Genomic DNA, 19,298 nt, shown 5'->3' with positions numbered 1-19,298 from the left:
TTACGACAGCAAAGAAAGTAAACGCTTGGCGTGGCCTCCGCATCTTCTTGTCGACCGTCTCGGAGGCAATAATTGAAGCTGCTTCATAATTATTTTTTGCCCCGCACAAGCCATTTATAAACGTTTGCACAAGCGACCTACACTGTATCTGTGCTTTCTATTCCTCAATTTTTACTGTAAATATTGCATTTTCACCGATTTTTCTAATGGAATGCAAAAATGCGGTGCCAAATATTTACTGTAAAGTATTAGGTATCTTAAAAGTTTATTCCACTAGATAAAGCTTCGTAGTATCACATCACCCTTCCGCGGAGTGCTAAGCATGAAAGTCAACTGAAAGGACAGCAGGGGGCAGGGGAGTGTGTCCGCTTCGCCCATGGAGGGCTTCGCCACTCTAGCTTCGCTTTCCCCATTTTCCCCATGCTTTTCCTTCCCGTCCTTACTGCACCTTTCTGCATGGCTTTGCTGTTGCGCACGCTCTGCACGCACACGTTACACACACAAGCAAAAGCTGTATTAAGTGGTAAAGAAGGAGGCGCTTTTTCGACATTCCTGGTCGACGCGTGCTCACATTATTATTAACTTGGCTGCCCTGCTACATAATATATAGGCCGGAGGAATTATGAGCGCCGACAGATACGCCAACGGGGCACCCAGAGAGCTTGCCGCGTCGTGGCGCCCGGTGAGAGTGCGGTATCTTTCCAGCTGAGGGCTATGGGCCGATGGTCGACGATGCCAACGATGCCTGCTTGCGTTGGGACGACCGTTGCGTCCGCGAACAATAGTGTTGCTAGTTCGCTTTGCTGACCATCGCGCCATGCACGCCTGGATCGGGCAGTGCCCTGCCGGTTTGACGGTATGACGACGCAAGCAAGCGAATGGAACTGCGATCTACTAGCACAGTCGCTGAGCGACTGTCTCAGTCCGCACGACCTAAACCTCAACTTGTACAACTTCGACCAGAATGATGCCTCCGACTGCCCTTATGTGCTGACCAGCCCGCGGTCGCTGGAAGCATGTGCCAACCAAGGCGTCAAGGTGAGAATCGAACGCAGGGTCGTGCTCCCGGGCAATCCACGAGTCCACCTTAAATTGATGTATGCGCAGCCGGTCGAGCTGTTGCCGAGGCTCTTTGAGGAGTTTGCGGAGGAGCTCGCACCGGGAGTACCGCCGGACGAGGCTCGGCGGCTCTTCGAGCAGGCCGAGCGTGAGCGTACCGCCAAGTTGGCCCGGTGCCGGCGCGAACGAGAGGCCCTCATCCGCTTGGACCGGCTCCGTCGCCGCCGGTCACTGTCCCTGTCTCCCGGGAGCCGTGTCGTGCATCGCCGGAGCGGCACCAGACAGCTCGGGGTGCTCCTGTCGTCAGGTAAGCACTTGCGTGCATCTTAAACCGAAACAAGTATTACTGTATAGCCGCTACAGTAATTACAAAATTCGTCTGAAAGACAGCTCTGCAGCAACTGCAGTCCATTGCTTAGAAAAACTTTCTGCGGGCCTAGTTGGTGCATACTTAATAAACTCTTTAAAGCGCAAACAAGAGACAAGGCACAAAAACCTTGTCATCTTTGTTTTTTCTTAACGTTTCTGTGCATGTGCCTTTTTCATATATATTTCATGACGACGTTGTGGAATAAACCGTTAAAACTAGCGCCTGCCCTGTGTTTGACTTTCGTTTTGTGCCTTGTCTCTTGTTTGAGCTTTAAAAAGGTTTAATATTAAGTCCATTGCTGTACTTCGCTTCATCAGGGAAGTGCAGTAAAATGGGTTTTAAATGCTGAAGCACGTGTCTTGCAGCAGCATTCTGCTGGTGTAAAGACCTCTTGCATGCCAATTTATTTGTTTGAAACTGACATACTGAGTATTGACTTAAAGCTCACAGATGATGCAGACATTTGGTGGTAAAGTCGTTTAGGCTCACACTTGTCATCTGTGCTACTCTCGCTCTTCCTTTTAGTGTTTGCTTTCAGTGGTATGATTAGATAAAGGTGAGGAATCTCTTATCAAAGAAATAGGAATCTCTTGTCGCTACCTTGCCTTCATTTTACCACCAGTGTCACACAGCCATTTTTTATCGCGATTGAGCCTGATCTGAATAGAAATTCTCGACTGTGATTGGGCTCCCTCCCACGGCTTGTGCAAAGGAGCCAATTGCGACCGGTAAATTCGATTCTTGATCTAACTCGATCGCAATCAAAAGTGCTCCATGTCACGCCCATATTAGAGGAGCCTTTCAGACTTATAGCTTTACATGAAATGACCATTTTAATATTTCTGTGTTTAACATTCGAATTTCAGTTGGTGTAAAAGCATTCGTTCTAACTGAGTGTTCAACTCATCCGGCAGGGAAGTCCCTGTCACTTTTTATTCCCAAGTATATGCTATATATGCATACAAATGCAACAAGCTTGTAGCACTCTCTGTTAGTATATTATATCAGTTTCTGTTGGTAGTGCCACATTTCCATCACAACACTCATCCCTCACCAAATGCTTTTCAATGACATAGTACTAAAAGCCAAGAAAGAACATATCTCATTCCACCTACACATCCACTCTTTCCTCTATCTGCATTGTCTGTGTTCCCTAATACACATTTCTGGAACATTAATTTTACTATTCACTAGTCATTACATTATTCATGTCCAGTTTTCTGTTTCATTCTGTTAGTGCCTTTGTGGGCATGTGCCTTTTATAATGTGGTCACTGAGGCTTGTTGCGAGCACGTGTGTGCAAAGTGTAAGCACAGTTTGAGCTGTGTGATCTGTGTCTTGGCTTTTGTGGCCTATTTTAAAAGTAGTATTGAACTCGTTTCATTTCGCCACTTGTGTCCGCGCCCCACAGTACAAATTTAAAAAAAAAATGCACGAGTACAGGTACTTAGCTTGTGCTCTGCGCAACGTTGTGACTTGCTCATAATGGTTTGCCACAAGAGAAGGCCTTTCGTTGGTGTAACATAACTTGCACGCGATTCGGCACAAATCATAGTGGCTCCTTGTTCAGCTTGCATGGTCTCCTGCAGATGAGGATGATGGCAGTGTAGACGACTCAACAAGCACAACCCGTGAGCCAAGTTCATCAGCGAAAGGAGATTCTGACGAAGGCAGCACACCTGGATCAAGCACAGAAGGCAGACCTGCTAGCAAGTCAACACCTACTTCCCCATTCAGGCACCCAGCACCACTGGTCCCTGTACCAGCTTCGCTGCTTCCTTGGGTTGACAAACCCAGTCTGCCTGCTAAGGTAACAATGGCTTCTGAGTTCTTTATTACACATCAGTCTTATTTGCAAGGTACACACATGTATGGTCCCATAGCCACAGGCTAGTACGAAGACCGTTTACAAAAAGTGCATTCGAAAAACTTTCAATACAGTAACATAATGAAAACAGAAGTTGCAGTTAAATGGAAGGAAATACAAAAACATGTTGCACAGTATCATCAGCAAAGAAAAGAGAAAAAAAAGCATACATTAAAGAGGTCAGAATGAGGCACATCAACCGATAAAATGAATAGCAAAGTACGACACTTGACAATAAGCACATGTCAACAAGGTCAAAAATTCTTACACAGGCATTAAAAAAATTTAAACGAAGACCCATCAATCCAGGAAGCTGAAAGCATTCGTTCAAAATAATTTTTACATTTCTAATTTCATGTGTTATGCTATTCAATAATTCATTATTGTGCAAACTCTAGCAGACATGCTATTTACTCGTGCTCATTTTGGGCACTTGACAAGATCCTTTTTATCAAGGGCAATTACTACATGAAACCACATCCAGCTTATGGCACGCACTGGTGTCATTGAGCCCACTTGAGCTTGCCAAATGTGGAATTCCACCATATTCGCATATTGAGCCAATCAGAGAGTCTGTATAGCATCCCTGTGAGCAATTCAGCTGACATCTTGGCAAACTCGACAATATGGCAAAATTTGACAAAGCCCAGCAATAGCACCCTCTGTCTTTTTTTTTTTTTTGGCTACTCCAATATCGGCTACTTATCAGCCTTGCCAAACCAGTAAGTGCCTTGTTTGCATGCTTGTTTCATTATTGGTTTTGTTCAGCAATATGAGGCTAAGTCATTTGTCATAACATACATGCACAAAAAAAAAAAAAAAAATCCTTTGCTGATGGATGAAACAGTGCATTTTTAGATGATTACCATGCAGTGCCCTCTTGGCAGTCAAATGAATTGAAATAGTGTTGGCATCCTTGGCACCTAGTGTAGCGTAGTAAGACAAGCAAACTGTCCTCATACCTACTGATTGCAAAAATGACTATGTCATCATTAGTTTGGCAAGCTGCTTCACAAGAAAGTTGGCAAACTTTCTTTTGTCATAACGTACATGCACAAAAAAAAGATTCCTTTGCTGATTGATGAAACAGTGCAGAGACAGCAAAGACGTTCAAAGGTGATGTATTAGAGGGATTGAAGGGTAAGGATGAAAGTGTGGTGCTGCAGGATGTGAAGCTACTGCAGCTAATGCTCCAGAGGCGGCAGCGTGACGAAGAGGCAGCTGAACAGCGCCGGCTGGCGCATCGTGCCTGGGACCAGGAGAAAGAACAGCGGGCCCTGCAGTCTCGCGACAAGGTAGGCCACGTTCTGAAACGCTGGGGCCCCAACTGCACTTCAGTGGACAGCCATCGCTTCGGCTAAGTCGTACTGAACACTTTGTGCTCTGGCATTGTGAATTCTCTGCAGGGGGATGATTAGCATGAGTAGCATGTTCAAATAGTTGCACGTCATCCCTGTTGTTGTGCGGTTTTTGATGCAGTATCTTTGAACTCTCTGTCATGTCAGTGTTAGCTTTCTAACTTGTCATAGCATTATTTAGCATACCGTATTTGCACAAATATAACACAGCGATTTCTTTCTCTGACCCTCTGTGCAATTATGAATTTGAGAAAACACCTTGCATGGTGCCTGCCTGGAACAACGTTCTGAACATAAAACGAAAAATGTTCTTACCCCGCTTTCACCCTTTTGTGCTCTGTAAGCTCTACTGCAAGACAACTGAGCTACGCAGAAAAGTTGCTTTCTTGTAGGGAGAGCACTAAATTGGGCAAATGCAGATATGTGGACGCATGTGTGCAAGAATATGAGCATGACGCAAAGTGGAAAGGGTATGATGGTGCAGTGCACTCTTAAAAGTGGTTCACTACCACAGTGTGTGCCTGTGTGACGTCGCTTGCTAAAGGCAGATTTGGTCTCTAGGCATAGTTCATCCCATTTCTTTTGAAACATATTGGCACAGTGCGGTTAGCTTTTCGTTACCATGATGAAACGTCCAGCAATAGGCACGTGACTATGGTTTGTGTTATCACTCAAGGAGGCGTTATGAAGAGACATAAAATATGTAAAACATATATACAGAGGGAAGTTCAAGGGTCGAAAACTGCTCAGATAACCTCCTGTAGACCTGTACAACACATTTCAAGAACTTTTGCCTCTAACTGCAGTTATAATAAATATAACTGAAGTAATATGACACTGTGTGCAGAATTGAAAGAACATAATATAAGTATAATTACACAGAACGAATAAATAAGTGTAGGGCAGATGTGGACACTGAAGTCTTATTCTTTATACTGCATGGTAATGATCCTGAGATTGCATAAATGTAGTTGTAGTTATGTATATATGTACTTTCTAGCTTGTGAAAAGAGTCCCCCTCCTGCTTGCATTGTATTTGTGCAAATACAGTAATTAAGGATTGACTGTTTGTTTAGGAGTTGCAAGTGAGTGAGAAGGGCTGTGCTTGTGTGACTATCTGCATTTCGTTACCCGAATCTTTGCAGAGAGCGGCTAGTTCTCATGTTTCGCCTCGACTGCATGCTCATGGCTTGATCTTTTGTTCTGTGCAGACCATGTTAGCGAACCGCGGGGCCTGTCAGTTTTGGTTTGTTTCTTTCGGCAAGTACCCTTTTTGTTTACTTTTTTTTTTGCCTGGTGGTGGAAGTGTCATGCCTTAAACCCTGTCTGATCCTCGAAGGCACTGGGAGGCTTTGTGCATGTGATTGGCGTGCATTGTTCCAGCTGGGAAATGGCAGTCAGACGTGCACCTAGTATAGCATACAAAAAAAAAAAAACAGGACTGCACATTCTGAGCTCTGTGTACTGTAGTGGAAACATAAAATGTGAACCAGGACAATTCAAACATGAATGCTGAAAGATGCAAGACTCTCGTTAATTGATTTTATACAGTGATGTGTTTTTTCCTTCACATTATAAAAAAGAATAAAGGTATCGCACTTACTGCTGCTCTGTTCTTGCCCAAATCTCACAGCAAGATTGCTTTTTATGGTCCAGATCGCTCAATATAACACTGCACACTGTTACTTGCTTGGTTTGTCTAAGAAAAAAATTAATTTGCTTTTGTCTGCTCCTCTCTGAGCTCTACATTGAAGCTTCAGCGAAGTGATTAATGGAAACTAATCTCGAAGTTATTCAAAAGGCGCAGTGCGACTGAGATGGAGACACAGAAACACAAAACCACATCACAAGCACTGACTAACAACTCTGACTAACAACTGTTGTTAGTCAGCGCTTGTGATGTGCTTTTGTGTTTCTTTGTCCCCGTCTCAGTCGTGCTGCGCCTTTTAAATAGCTATGAACTAACTCGCCCAAATCAAAGTTTTACTGCGACTAATCTCGAAGACCTGCAGGTGCTGAAAGGTGTTGCAGCTGCCAAAAGTGATCAGGTGATGCTGTAGCCATCATGTTTGGGACATCACTCGCTGTAATAAGCGCAGGTGTAGACAAATTCAAAAATTTATTTGTTATCAAATTATGTAAATAACAGTGCCAAGTGCTATATTGAGCAATCCATGCAATAAAAATGCGATCTTCCTGTAAAATTTGAGCAACAGAGCAGTGGCAAGCACACAAAATAATTTTTATAATGTGAATGGAAAAACGCAAGTCTCTGTACATAAGAGCAGTTAATTTTCTTCTACAGGGAATCGTATATTGCTTAACCCGCCCCGGTGGCTCAGTCAGCTAAGGCATTGTGCTGCTGAGCACGAGATCGCGGGATCGAATCTCGGCCACGGCGGCCGCATTTCGATGGAGGCGAAATGCAAAAACGCCCGTGTGCTTGCGTTGTAGTGCACGTTAAAGAACCCCAGGTGGTCAAAATTAATCTGGAGCCCTCCACTACGGCATGCCTCATAATCAGGACTGGTTTTAGCACGTAAAAACCCAGAAAGGCTGGTATATTGCTTATTGGAATTCAGATCAGTCACACTAATAGATATCCCCAACTTCTAGCACAGTTTTGCAACTGTGTTGCTCTGGTTTGAATTTGTCCATTACAGTGCAATTAGCATAATGAACTTTGAAATTGTGCTCTCTGACCCTGGTTCCATTGGCATGCAGTACAGAATCTTGTCTGCTTCCCTAAATATGCAGTTGAGTGTTACATATTCTTTCACAATTAAAGATGTTTATTTTTGTGAGACAAAAGGATCTTTTGTTTTGAGTGATTTTGTGGCTAGAGAGATTGCATGATGTTAGTTAAATTGGCCTTATTACTGTTCTGCTAGAGGAATGGAAGAATATAAGAAGATTGTTAAAAAAAAGTTTGCATGTGCTATAGCAGTTGATGTTGATGGGCCTCCTTCTGTATATACACTATGAAACATGTAATACAAATATGAAATAAACAACTTGATTGATTGATTGATGTCCAAGGACCTTGGTAATCTGATTGTCCTTTTAAAGAACTTAACTCCAGAGAAGTAAGCTGGCAGTCCACATGATACTGAACAAAGGCCCATGAATAGTTCTGCTTATTAGTGAACTTGCTACGGGAGTTCATGGTAAAGTTCACTGTATTGATATTTTGCACCATTACATCCTCAAAATTATGTCGATGCTACTGAACACAGTTCTGTTTCTTACACACACATGCTCACATTTTGTCACTCGGTTATGCAGTCCTGCACCACAGGCCATGAGACCGAGCTGATGCTGCTTGAATCATGAATCCATACTGTCTTGTGCTTCTGCTAAGCATGATTAAGATGGTAACTTGAGCAAACATTAAGAAGAGCCTTCAAAATTTTTAGTGCTTTGTTGCCTTGCACAATACGTCTACTTACACTTAAAATTCTACTCTTACCAGTTTCGTATTCTTTTCTCAACATGAGCTGAGGACAGCCTTCACAGCTTTTACGTTTTTTTTCCCACTGTGGACTGAGTTTTATGCGTGATGGGAGCATTGGGGGGGGGGGGGGGCTTTGTGAAGCATGTGGACACTCAGCAGCCTTACTCTGCAGCATTGGAGAAGTCGTCAGGTCCTGACATCCAGCAGCAGTTGCGAGCTCCTGGACAGTGAAGCTCTTTCTGCAGCTGAAGAAAGGCGCAACAGCACATCTCGGCAAACAACCGTAAGCTTGGACCAGGCATGCCTGTAGAGCTTTTTTTGATAGTGAATCATCTTGGCATCTTGCCTAGCTGCCGCCAAGTTGTTATGATGCGAGGCAAATTAGAGCAAGGTGTCATGTCTCGCTTTACGGAGCATTGCTGTTGGGAATGTTGATTTCAGGTGCTTGGTCATGGCTATTGGCACAATCTTTCATGCAGATACTGCCACAGCAGTGCAGTGTGTGCTTCATTGCATTTGAACTTCAGATATGAACTGTCGGGGGTTCATGTACTAAGCAAAGCTTGCCGATTATTACCTGTTTATTTAGTAAGACAGTAGAGGCTCATTAATGTGTACCCTGTGTTATTATGGCTCAAATGTAGTTATAAAATACCTGAGGTGGCTACTATTGATGCTAGTAATATATATGGTGATTGTGCGCCCTTTTTCTGTGTTCTCTCCGTCAAGGAGATTCTGCTGCATCTGTGCACCAATTGGTAGGGTTGTTGCACTTGGCTGTGTTTTAGCGTCCATCTCACAGTGATTTATGCAAACATTCATTGAGACCAGGCCAGTTCAGCTTGCATTGGCTTGTTTGTTCATCTATGGTAGAATGGGGCTCAAAACCAAGCACAAAGTGGACTGACTGGTGGAAGTTCTTGCAAGGCACATCACGCAGACAACAAGCTATTTGCCTGGTGTACAGTCTAAAGGACAGCACTGGCCATTAGTGGCAGCAATCCACCAAATGCACATAGTGACAAGTGTCCTTCATGCTTGTGAGCATGATGTCAATGGTACAAAAATAAACTAGGACATAGAAAAGGAAACGGGACACAAACCTCCATGAGAAGGACAACCAGCAACCATGGGATATGTCGAATAATGTGATACTCCTTGATTTGTATTGTCCTCATTAAGTGAAGAAAAAAGAATGCTGCCAGAAAATTACCTCTGCTAACACAATGAATTATGTCATGTCAGTAAAACAGTTGTCGGGGTATGTTTGCGCAACACAATGAATTATTTCATGTTAGCAAAACAGTTGTCGAGGTATGTTTGCCTTGTGCAAACATACTTCACACTGAAATCAAGGTACTAGTTAGTATCGGTTTTTAAAAAATGTGCATGACTGTGCACCTTAACCTTTTTATTGCGCAATTATATGGACACTCCAAGCGCATTCCTGCCGTCGTCGCCGTATGCTGTATGTGCAAGTGAAAGCGCGCGAAAGATCGCGCGCTTTCATGAGAGCGAACGCACGGCGGAGAGCAAACACGACGTCTCCGGTCGTGCGAAAGGCTGTCGGGGGATGGGAGGAAGGAAGGGGAGGCGACGTTTAGCTGCGGCACTAAATGCATATCTTGCGACCGGGCGCAAGGGGAACTGGCGACTCAGTCTTCCACGTGCAAGGAGGAAAGCGGGAAGGCAGCGCGGGAGGGAGGATGCGTGGCTTCTACTCTGCCAGGAATTGCATACTTGTACTTTGCGCGGCTGAGGGCTGTCGCGCGCACCGTATCTTGAAAGCGATCTCCACACAGCTCTGACCTTTGAATGCACTGTGCTTTCGCCGCTCAGTTTCCGTTGAAGCGATAGACCACACGAACCTTCAGTCACTGCTCCTAGCCGTGCTTGCTCACGCCAGCGTTCTGACAGTGCTTGTCTGCGGTCATCGAGTGTGATCTATTCATGTTTGCTTGCAGTGCGCTGTCACCATGCTTGTTAATTCAGTTAGTAAGCGAATGTGTCCAAGTTTATGCAGCTCTTAAAATCCTTACTCTGTACTACTCTACTAGTAAATTTGCTATCGTAATTGATGCTTCGCCTTTCGGGCGAAACTGCGACTTTTTTTTTTCTCGATTTTTAAGGCGACGCATTTCTTAGGTGGAATACTGTGTTGCCATGTGAGGTATTGTATGAACATTGCGAAACTGGGGCACTATTCTTGTGCAATTTCCTGGAATACTAACACTTTAGTGAGATTTTTGGTGACCAGTGCTGGACGCATTGGCGCCTACAGGCAACAGATTCCTTAGGCATTGTGCAAGGAACACAGTTGTCCATAGACTCTGATGTACCTAGTGATAGTTACGCGAAATATCACAAAAGTGAATGTATCCCCCAAAATTATTGCTCAAGTATACACTTGCCCAGGAGTGGTATACATACGTCGACAGTTGCCTATATACTTTCTGTATTGAAGCAAAGATTTTTTTTTCTCTCTGCTTTCAGGCAACATCGGAACAGAGGCTACATCGGGTCTGGGTCGAGCAAGACGCTCGGCGTCGGCAGCTGGAGGAACGCCTTCGCCAAAAAGAGCAGCAATGTGCCGAGCGAGTCGCTCAGGCGGCTGCGCAGAGGCAAAATGAGGCCCGTCGCAGTGCACAGCAAGTTGAAGAACGACGTGGACAGGTATACTAGAGAACGAAGGTGCCGCTGTGGTTTGGCTGCCTAGGATCTGCATGTATCCTGCTGGCATCTCGAACATCACGGAAAAAGTGCACACCACTGCGAAGTGTTGTGCCACGGACAGAAGCATTGGCCACATAAGTGTAACCTTTGTAGCCAAAATGTTGCTCTAACCACTCCTTGTTTTAGCGACTTGCCGTGCAATTAACTTCAAATGGGGCTGTTCAAGATCTGTGAGTCATGACAACATAGACATGGGAAGCACATAGCTGTGCTCACAAAGTTTCTAAATTAATGAACAAACAAACAAGAAACCTCCTAATGATATTTTAAGCTGTACTCTCTTGAGCTGTCAGTTTGTGCATACATGCTCGATGTTAAGGAGCTAGACATCCTGCTTGTGGTAGCATAGTCGTGTTTGTGGCGATGCAGGTGCTTCAGCAGCAGCGCCAAATGGACGCTGCATTAGACGTGTGGCGGGAGCGAGTGGCTGAGTACCAGGCAGCGGCCAATGGACGTGCCCGCCAGGTAGTGCAGCAGCGGTTGGAGGAGCGGCGCCGCGAGGCCCTGCGTCAGCGGCTCGAGCGGGAGGCTGAGCAGCGGCGCAACCTTGCCCGGGTTGAGGCCGACCGTGAGCAGCGGCTGCAGGCAGCAGCAGCTCGGCTACGGGACAAGGAAGAACGTGCCAGACAGCTGGCACAGCAGAAGGAGTTCTTCGTTGAGCAGGTATGCATTCCTTCTAATACCAATAGTATTGTGGTGTTAGTAGGCAGTAAATTTATGGTGTAGCAGATGATTATAAATATTCCGGTTAAAAATATGGCTAAAAGGAGGGAATTTAGCTCATTCACATCTGCCCATGGTGGCTGCTTGATGTACGTATTGTGGTCGGACAGTGGAGCTGCAGTTCTCCTGTGTTCTGCTTGATGCCATAAGACACCACAATAATTACCTGCCGTGTTGTGTGCTCATCTTCATGTGGGAATTGGCTCTGCAGTCACGTCGCCTCGCCCTGGCCACTGCTCAGTTGCGAGAGCAACTTCGTTTGCAGCCCTCCCTGCCACCCTCTTGGGGTCCCGGCCTCGTGAGGAAGTCCCGGTCTCATGAGTGAGTGCTACTTGCCAATTTCTCATATTCTGCTGCCCAAGACCTAGCTGTACGCATGGGTGTGCGCAGAGGTGCCGTGTGCAGGGTGATCTGCAAGACAGAAGCACTGTCTTACGGATCAGACGCTCATGGCAGTGCCTGACTGCCTGCCAGCAATTTTGTAACTTGATGTGGCAGCCACCCCTTGATGTTGCAAGAAAGGTTTAGTTGAAGAGAATTTAACCCTTTGCAGTCCGAAACTTTTACCCACTTTCTGGCTGTTCCGGTCCGAAACTATTTTGCCAGTTTCTGGCGCCGCTAACAAAACCACCAACTGTGGAAGAAAAACTCACAGGATATTTATTTTTTCTCTTGCATTCTGCAGGCAACTCCTCTACCGATATTTGAGCAGCGTGTGATACCGCTCGAAGCATTCTCCTGGGTGCAGGCCAGGGTTGTTACTGCAGGTCTTGCAGAAAAACACAGTTTCCCTCCTGCCTCCGTTTGTTTTTCGATCACTACAAGCGGCACAGTCCTTGCTGCTTCGGCCTGGGAGCTTGTAGATGATATGGTTCCTCCCATCTAGCCTTTCCTCGTACTCCTTCCGCGCAGACGGGCCTCGCTTTTTGGCTCTAGCCCTCACGTCACGCACCAGCTGTAGGGTGAGGTTGCAGCGGTACTGCAGGTGTCGCTGTTCTTTCTCACCATGATTCTGCAGCTGTGTATGCCTCAAAATAAAGCTATTGACAATGGAAACCCCTAGAAGCTTTCACTAAATGCACCACCATAAAACGCACGCGGTGAAACTGTGGTCATGCTTATCAGCGAACTGCGCGAACGTGCGGTTGCGTGCAAGTGAGAATGCTCTGGTATCCAGAAGCCGTGCTGAACATTGTGCTGCACCCTAGTGCAAAGAGAAGTAAACTTCAACAAACAAAGTTTATCCCTCAAGAGATGGCGCATCGTGTTTATTGAGCGCGAACATGCTGTTCCGCGCGCAAGTGAGAGTGCTCTGTTATCCAGAAGCCACGCTGAACATTGTGCTGCACCCTAGCGAAAAAAGAAGTAAACTTCAACAAAGTTTATTTATCCCTCAAGAGATGGCGCATCATGTATACAAAGAATGCGCACGAATCGCAGTGAGAAGAACCGCGAAATTTAACCCCCGAACACCCTTGTCGGGCAGCGCCCGACAGCGGACCGCTACGGCCGTGTTGCGTTGTCGGGGAATCGCAAAGGGTTAAATGAATAATTTATTTTAATAATGTATTTCTAGCCTTTCTGTAATATGCTTGACAAGAAGCAAATAAATTTTGTGCTTGGCTTCAAAATTCAGTGCCCTAAGTTTTGCCGACAGACACAGCACCTTGTATAAATTATTTTGCACACCATTTTGCCTCTGTGTTGTCAGTAGGAGAAACTAAACTAAATATCTGTGCCTTTTCTTTCTCAGACTTGGCAGATTGTTTCAGTCTGGGGAGGTGCTCAAACATGCTCTTGCAACAAAGGATTGACAACACAGAAGTGCAATCTCAAGGGCATTTATTACTCCTTTTATACACCAATCAAGCCAGCCGAATTACAGTTAAACCTGGATATAACGAAATTGACAAATTCCCGAAAAATTTCGTTATAAAGAGGATTTCGTTATATGCAGGTTCGGCACGAAAATTCGAAAAATGAACGTTTACCGTATTTACTCGATTCTAACGCGCCCTCAATTGTAACGCGCAACCGTTTTCCGTTTTCGTCGAAGCACTCATCCTCGGAATGTCACACCAGGTCCATGACGCGTTGTGGCCCTAAAATTGGTTTTGGCTCATAGATATTTCGTATATAAGGGTACGGCCACGCTAGCGGCAAAAAACGCGCGCGTCATGCAGCGAGCGGCAAGTTGCCGCGCGTCAGCGCCTTGCCGCGAGGCCACCATGGCACGCGCGGCGCCGCGCGGAAGCGCGATATCTCCCGCGCTCTCCGAACGTGCGAGCAACACCGAGCGCTCGTTGTTTCACGCGAGAGACGACGATCGTCGTTGAAAACCCGACGCGGACCGGCGGCGTTCCGGTTGTGATGGCTCCGTGACGTCACCCTCGTCGCTCTTGATTGGTTCATCTCGCGGCACGCGGCCATTTCGCGCGGCACGCCGCAAAACCCCCGATTCCTGCCGCTTCTGCCGCGCGCGGCATGACGCGTTGCCGCGTAGGGTGCCTCGATGCCAGCGCCGGCGCTGGGCATCGAGGCACCCTATTGCCGCGCGTTTCTGACGCGCGTTTTTGCTGCGTGTTTTTACCGCTAGCGTGGCCGTACCCTAAAGTCCAAGGGCGATAACGCAGTCGCCGCGCGCCCGTAAGCTGTATGTGCGAGTGAAAACGTGCGAGGAGAGCCGACGACCGCGTCTAAATCTTGTGCGCCCAAGAAAAGCAGGGAGGAAGCGCGCCTTCTTTCGTTGCGCTCGAGGCACCGGCGAGGGAGCGAGGGGGGAGGGATGGCGGGCCGGCGCGCGGTCGCGCAGGCCGTATCTTGAAAGCGATCTGCGTTGGGGCAGAGTCTAGCAGTGTAGGTGCGTCGGCGGCTCGTAGCTTTCTGCGTGCTGTGTGTTCTCGGCGCTCAGTTTGCGTTGAAGCGATAGACAACAGCACGAAGGTCACTTCGCTCGCTTCTCCAGCACACGCCGCCAGCGTTTGACAGCGCGTGTCCGCGCTCATCGAGTCTGATGTGCCACAGCGTGTACCAGCGCGTCGGCAACATCAGCTGGAAAAGGAGAGAGTGCCGGCTTGGCGGGCTAGGCCAGCTGCAGCAAGCGGCAGGATCAGATTTGAATGAAGGGGGGGGGGGGGGGGGGGAGGTCACGCCCGTGGCGGCAAGATCGCCGGGTCGAGGGATGCAGGGCCGCCTCGCACACGCACGCACGCACACGTGCGCTCGCTTCGCATTCCATCGCGGCGGAGAAGGTGCTTCCGGTTGCTGCTCGCGCAAAAATGACAAAATTTGGGGCGAAATATCTAGGTGGTCGGAGGGGAAAATTCGTTATATCGAGGGGGTCTCCCGCTGCCACTTCGTTACGTAGAGGTCTCAAATAGATGTGCTTCTATGGAGTAACGGCGGGGAATCGAAAAACTTCGTTATATCCAGGAATTCGTTATATGGAGGTTCGTTATAAACAGGTTTAACTGTACTATCAATAGAGCATGCTGATGGGCGCCGATAAATCAAGGAAGTCTGACTCTTTGCGATAGGATATCAAGCGATTATATTCGCCGTCATGCTGGACATGTGACACATGCTGCACACATGTGTGTCAGTTGATTTAAACCGGAGGGGAAAATTCCCTAATTTTCTTCCTGCTATGGCACGTCAGAAGTTGTGCCAGTTTATGGGTTTGGAAGCTTTGCACCTAGGCATCACAAATCAACAGTGACTTGTGGGGACGCTCAACCCCCTTGCGCCCTCTTTTTATTTCCCCTACATCTCCTTTAATTCGGCTTCACCGCATAGCTAGGTGCCACCGGCGGCCAGTGTAGTTGCAGAATAGAAGAGATGGCGCGAATGGTTAATTGCTAACGCTATCTAACAGCGGGGTTACTGGGGTGCAAAAGGGAGTAGCCTCTTACTCCGTGGCTTTGGGTCGGCAGGGTGCGCAGGTGTCTTTCCCGCGTGCCCGGCACGCTTCGCGGAACAGTCCCAAGAAAGGCTTCGGATAAGGGCACTGGTATGAACGAACTCGATCGTTCAAACGCGCCACCGTTCGTGTGACTGTACACGTGAATGACTTGGCGTTGGCCAGCATGGGGGCGAACATATTCGCTCGATATCCTGTTGCGGTGAGTCTGACTACCTCAATAGATGAGCAAGTGTGAAATTTCTGCAACAAATTGCATACTTGTAGGCCTTATAATTCCTGACGAGCACCGGTTTGAGTTAGATGAATTATACCTGCTATGGCAGAGTGACCTCTCTGAGATGCAACCATGGCTGCCTGGATCGACAAATGTATCGCCGAGATATGGCCCTGTGAACACCGCGCACGAGGCTAAATTTACTTCTGATTGTGTCATGTGTGGCGTGATAACGGTGCCATCTGCACACGCGGCGCATGCATGATCAAAACATGGCTTTCTTTCCTCTACACAACAGTACCAAAGTGAGGTGCATGACATTTATTCACACGTAAGAAAGCTTACATGCTCAACTTATGATACAGCTAGTGGGGGTCCTATGATCTAATATTGCGATTGTGCTCGCTTCCTATTCATAGTGGGCCTGTCCGCCGTTGTCAAAAGTTGCGAGTGCCAATGGGCATCTCTCTGGTTTGCTGCCCGAGTCTCTTCATGCCATTTCTGGACCCTATGTGTCGAAAGTGGGGGTGCCGTAGCCAAGCAAGCGAGAAATTTCTGTGATAAGCTGCACACTTCAAGGCATTATAACTCCTGATGAGCACAGGTCTGAGCCTGATGGATTATACAATAAATCCCGATAAATTGAAATCTGTTAATTCAAATTAATGGATAATTCGAACGGCTCTGTTGGTCCCAGCAAAGTCCTATGTATTTGAATAAAGAAAAGCTCCCCGCAAATTTGAACTCCAAAAACTGCACAACGGTTATTTCGAACAAAATTTCTCACTCCCATGCACCACTTTTCGGACCAACCCAAGCCAAAGGTGAAGATTCAATGTGTCGCTAGCTATCGTAATGTCGCGTGCCGAAAAGTTGATGAGGAAAGATGCGCAGGAAACTGAACCAGTGTGAGCAGAGTGGTACATGCCCTCCTTTTTCATCCGACTTAAAAGGAGCAGGAAGGAACCCCCAGTGCATGCTCAATCACATGCACGCTCGATCACATACAAGCGTAGGTGAGCACGCGTGCTCACCTACGCCTGCCTCCTCCCAGTCCCAGCGCGTGCGAGCTCACCTATGCCCTCCCCCCTCTCTCCTAGCACGCGCTTGATCACATCATCTCTAATATTGGGCACACACGAGGACGGCACACATCAAGCCACAATCCTTCTCCGCTCTCCCTCGCATCCACAGCAAAGGGTGTGGGTGGGCGATCTTATCGCACTAGGACTTTATACGGAATCTAGGCTTCTTCCGGTACACATTGTCGAGTACTTGACGGAGGAAAGATTAGGTTCTTTCAATGTGAGCCCAGTGACGGCTTTGGTATTGCATGCTGTACCGCACAATTGATTGGGTGCTATATTTAAAGGGGCTATCCTTAATTCGAACTCCATTTTGTTTGAATAAATTTCTGGTCCCCTTGGAGTTCAAAATTAAAGAGATTCTACTTTACCCAATATGGCAGAGTGAGCTCTCTGAAACGCGACCACTCCCGCTCAGATCGACTAACGTACTGCCGAGCAATGCCTCTCTGAACACCGAGCGAGAGGCAAAATTTCGGTCCGATTGCGTCGTGTGGCATGATAGCAGCACCGTCTGTGCACGCAGCAGATGCATGAATGAGTAATGGCTTCTTCCCTTACACAATGATACCAAAGTAACGTACGTGGGTAGTATGGTTGCAAAGATATAAGCAATAGTACTATATTATACGTATATGTTTTTGTTGCATGCTGTTTTAGCAAGCAATCCTCCTATGCTGACTGAATTGAAAGATGTTCGCCATCAAAAAAAGGGGGAGGAACGTGCTTGGATTTGAGAATGTGTGGTACCTACCTTTGCTTGTCATCCATGTGCTGTACGAGAGACCTTATGTTGTATAGCACATGAACCTGCCCCATACCCTAGCTCCTTTCAGCCAGTCAAGAAAATCCTTCCCCTCCCCTTGCAGCCATCAAACTTATGCCTATGCCAGTAGGTAGTTGAGTGCTTGTCAAAAACCTACCTAACACCATATTTTCAACGAATTGCTTTCACTGTTTTTGATTGGCTAGGCCAGTGGTAGCAGATACGATGAAAGAAATAGCACGTTCCAGCAACTGTTTTTGCATTGCACATTTCTCAAATGAGTTGACAAGGTGGTTGTCCCACAAAAGTGAAGATCACCATGAAAGTGATCAATTGAAAATATGGCTCTTGGTTCTATCTTTTATAGGTTTCGCATTTATTGAAAAGGTTCAGCCAGTTTTGAAACAGGAGGCTGATGGGAGTTGTTCTTGTGAGGATCAAATACGTTGTTGCAAGAGGAGAGTTCTCACTAAGTTGTTTGTGTCTTCAGGGATATGCTCGACTGAGCCGGCCACTTCCATCTGGGGTTCCGTCCGGCTGGCCGGGAAGGACAAGCAGACTCCGCCGGCAGAGGGGCTCCTTCCTTCCTGCATTTTGTTGCTTGATTCCCCTGGAAAGGGAAAATAAAATGTATTCCTGCTTCATACATTCAGAGTGGTGCAAATTCACTAACTGTTGTGTCTCAAACAGGTCACTGTATGAGCAAAGCCAATATGTCAAGTCTGCTTGTAACAAAGCGCCATCAGGAAAGATCATGTGCTGTGATCTGATATTTGTATAAAAGTAGGTGCAGAGAACCAAGTGTACCTGAGAACTGGAAAATGCCAACATTATACTAATCCATAAGAAGGGAGATGTTAAAGAATTGAAGAATTATAGGCCCATTAGCTTGCTTTAAGTATTGTATAAAATATTCGCCAAGATAATTTCCAATAGAATAAGGGCAACACTTGACTTCAGTCAACCAAGAGAACAGGCTGGCTTCAGGAAGGGATATTCTACGATGGATCACATTCATGTCATCAATCAGGTAATCGAGAAATCTGCAGAGTACAATCAACCTCTCTATATGGCTTTCATAGATTATGAAAAGGCATTCGATTCAGTAGAGATACCAGCAGTCATAGAGGCATTGCGTAATCAAGGAGTAGAGGAGGCATACGTGAATATTTTGGCAAATATCTACAAGGATTGCACAACTTTTCTTGGTTCTCCACAAGAAAAGTAGAAAGTTATCTATCAAGAAAGGGGTCCAGGCAAGGAGACATAATCTCTCCAATGCTATTGCATGCTTAGAAGTGTTCAAGCTCTTAGACTGGGAAGGCTTAGGAGTGAGAATCAACGGCAAATATCTCGGCAACCTTTTGTTTGCAGATGACATTGTCCTATTCAGCAACAATGGGGACGAATTACAGAAGAAGAAGAAATAAACTTTATTTAAAGTAGAACATTTATTCAAAGTAGATCAAAGCCAAAAAGCAAGGTAGATCATTTCAACATTTTTACCTGAAATTTTGTTCCATTTGTACAGGTAATGCACATTGTTTTTATTTCACTTGTTAAAACTTCATTAGTGCTTCAGTAAGTTGCAGAAGTGTTCCCACAGGTTAAGAGGATTGGTGAACTCTTCCTTATTCTGCTACAATAGCTAACAGATACAGTGAGTGCATGCAGTGTTCCCAGATTTTTTCTAGAGGCCACAGTAGCTCAACAGTTACACCTAATGTAAAATTCTTCCACAATATAA

The 19,298-nt window shown here is 46.3% G+C and overlaps 1 protein-coding gene across 1 annotated transcript; it reads left to right on the top strand.

The window, feature by feature from the left end:
* Positions 1-200: 200 nt before the first annotated feature.
* On the top strand, positions 201-18,197 carry LOC125939632 (coiled-coil domain-containing protein 177-like). Its single transcript, XM_037706709.2, has 9 exons — positions 201-1,038; positions 1,108-1,366; positions 3,019-3,239; positions 4,463-4,591; positions 8,281-8,391; positions 10,602-10,781; positions 11,211-11,504; positions 11,776-11,885; positions 18,042-18,197. Exons 1-9 carry the CDS (start codon positions 859-861, stop codon positions 18,055-18,057), a joined length of 1,500 nt encoding a protein of 499 aa, XP_037562637.1. The 5' UTR covers positions 201-858; the 3' UTR covers positions 18,058-18,197.
* Positions 18,198-19,298: the final 1,101 nt, after the last annotated feature.

Source organism: Dermacentor silvarum, chromosome 2, assembly GCF_013339745.2.
Source record: "Dermacentor silvarum isolate Dsil-2018 chromosome 2, BIME_Dsil_1.4, whole genome shotgun sequence".
In the NCBI taxonomy this organism is placed as follows: Eukaryota; Metazoa; Arthropoda; class Arachnida; order Ixodida; family Ixodidae; genus Dermacentor; species Dermacentor silvarum.
This window is presented reverse-complemented; position numbering and strand designations above follow the sequence as displayed.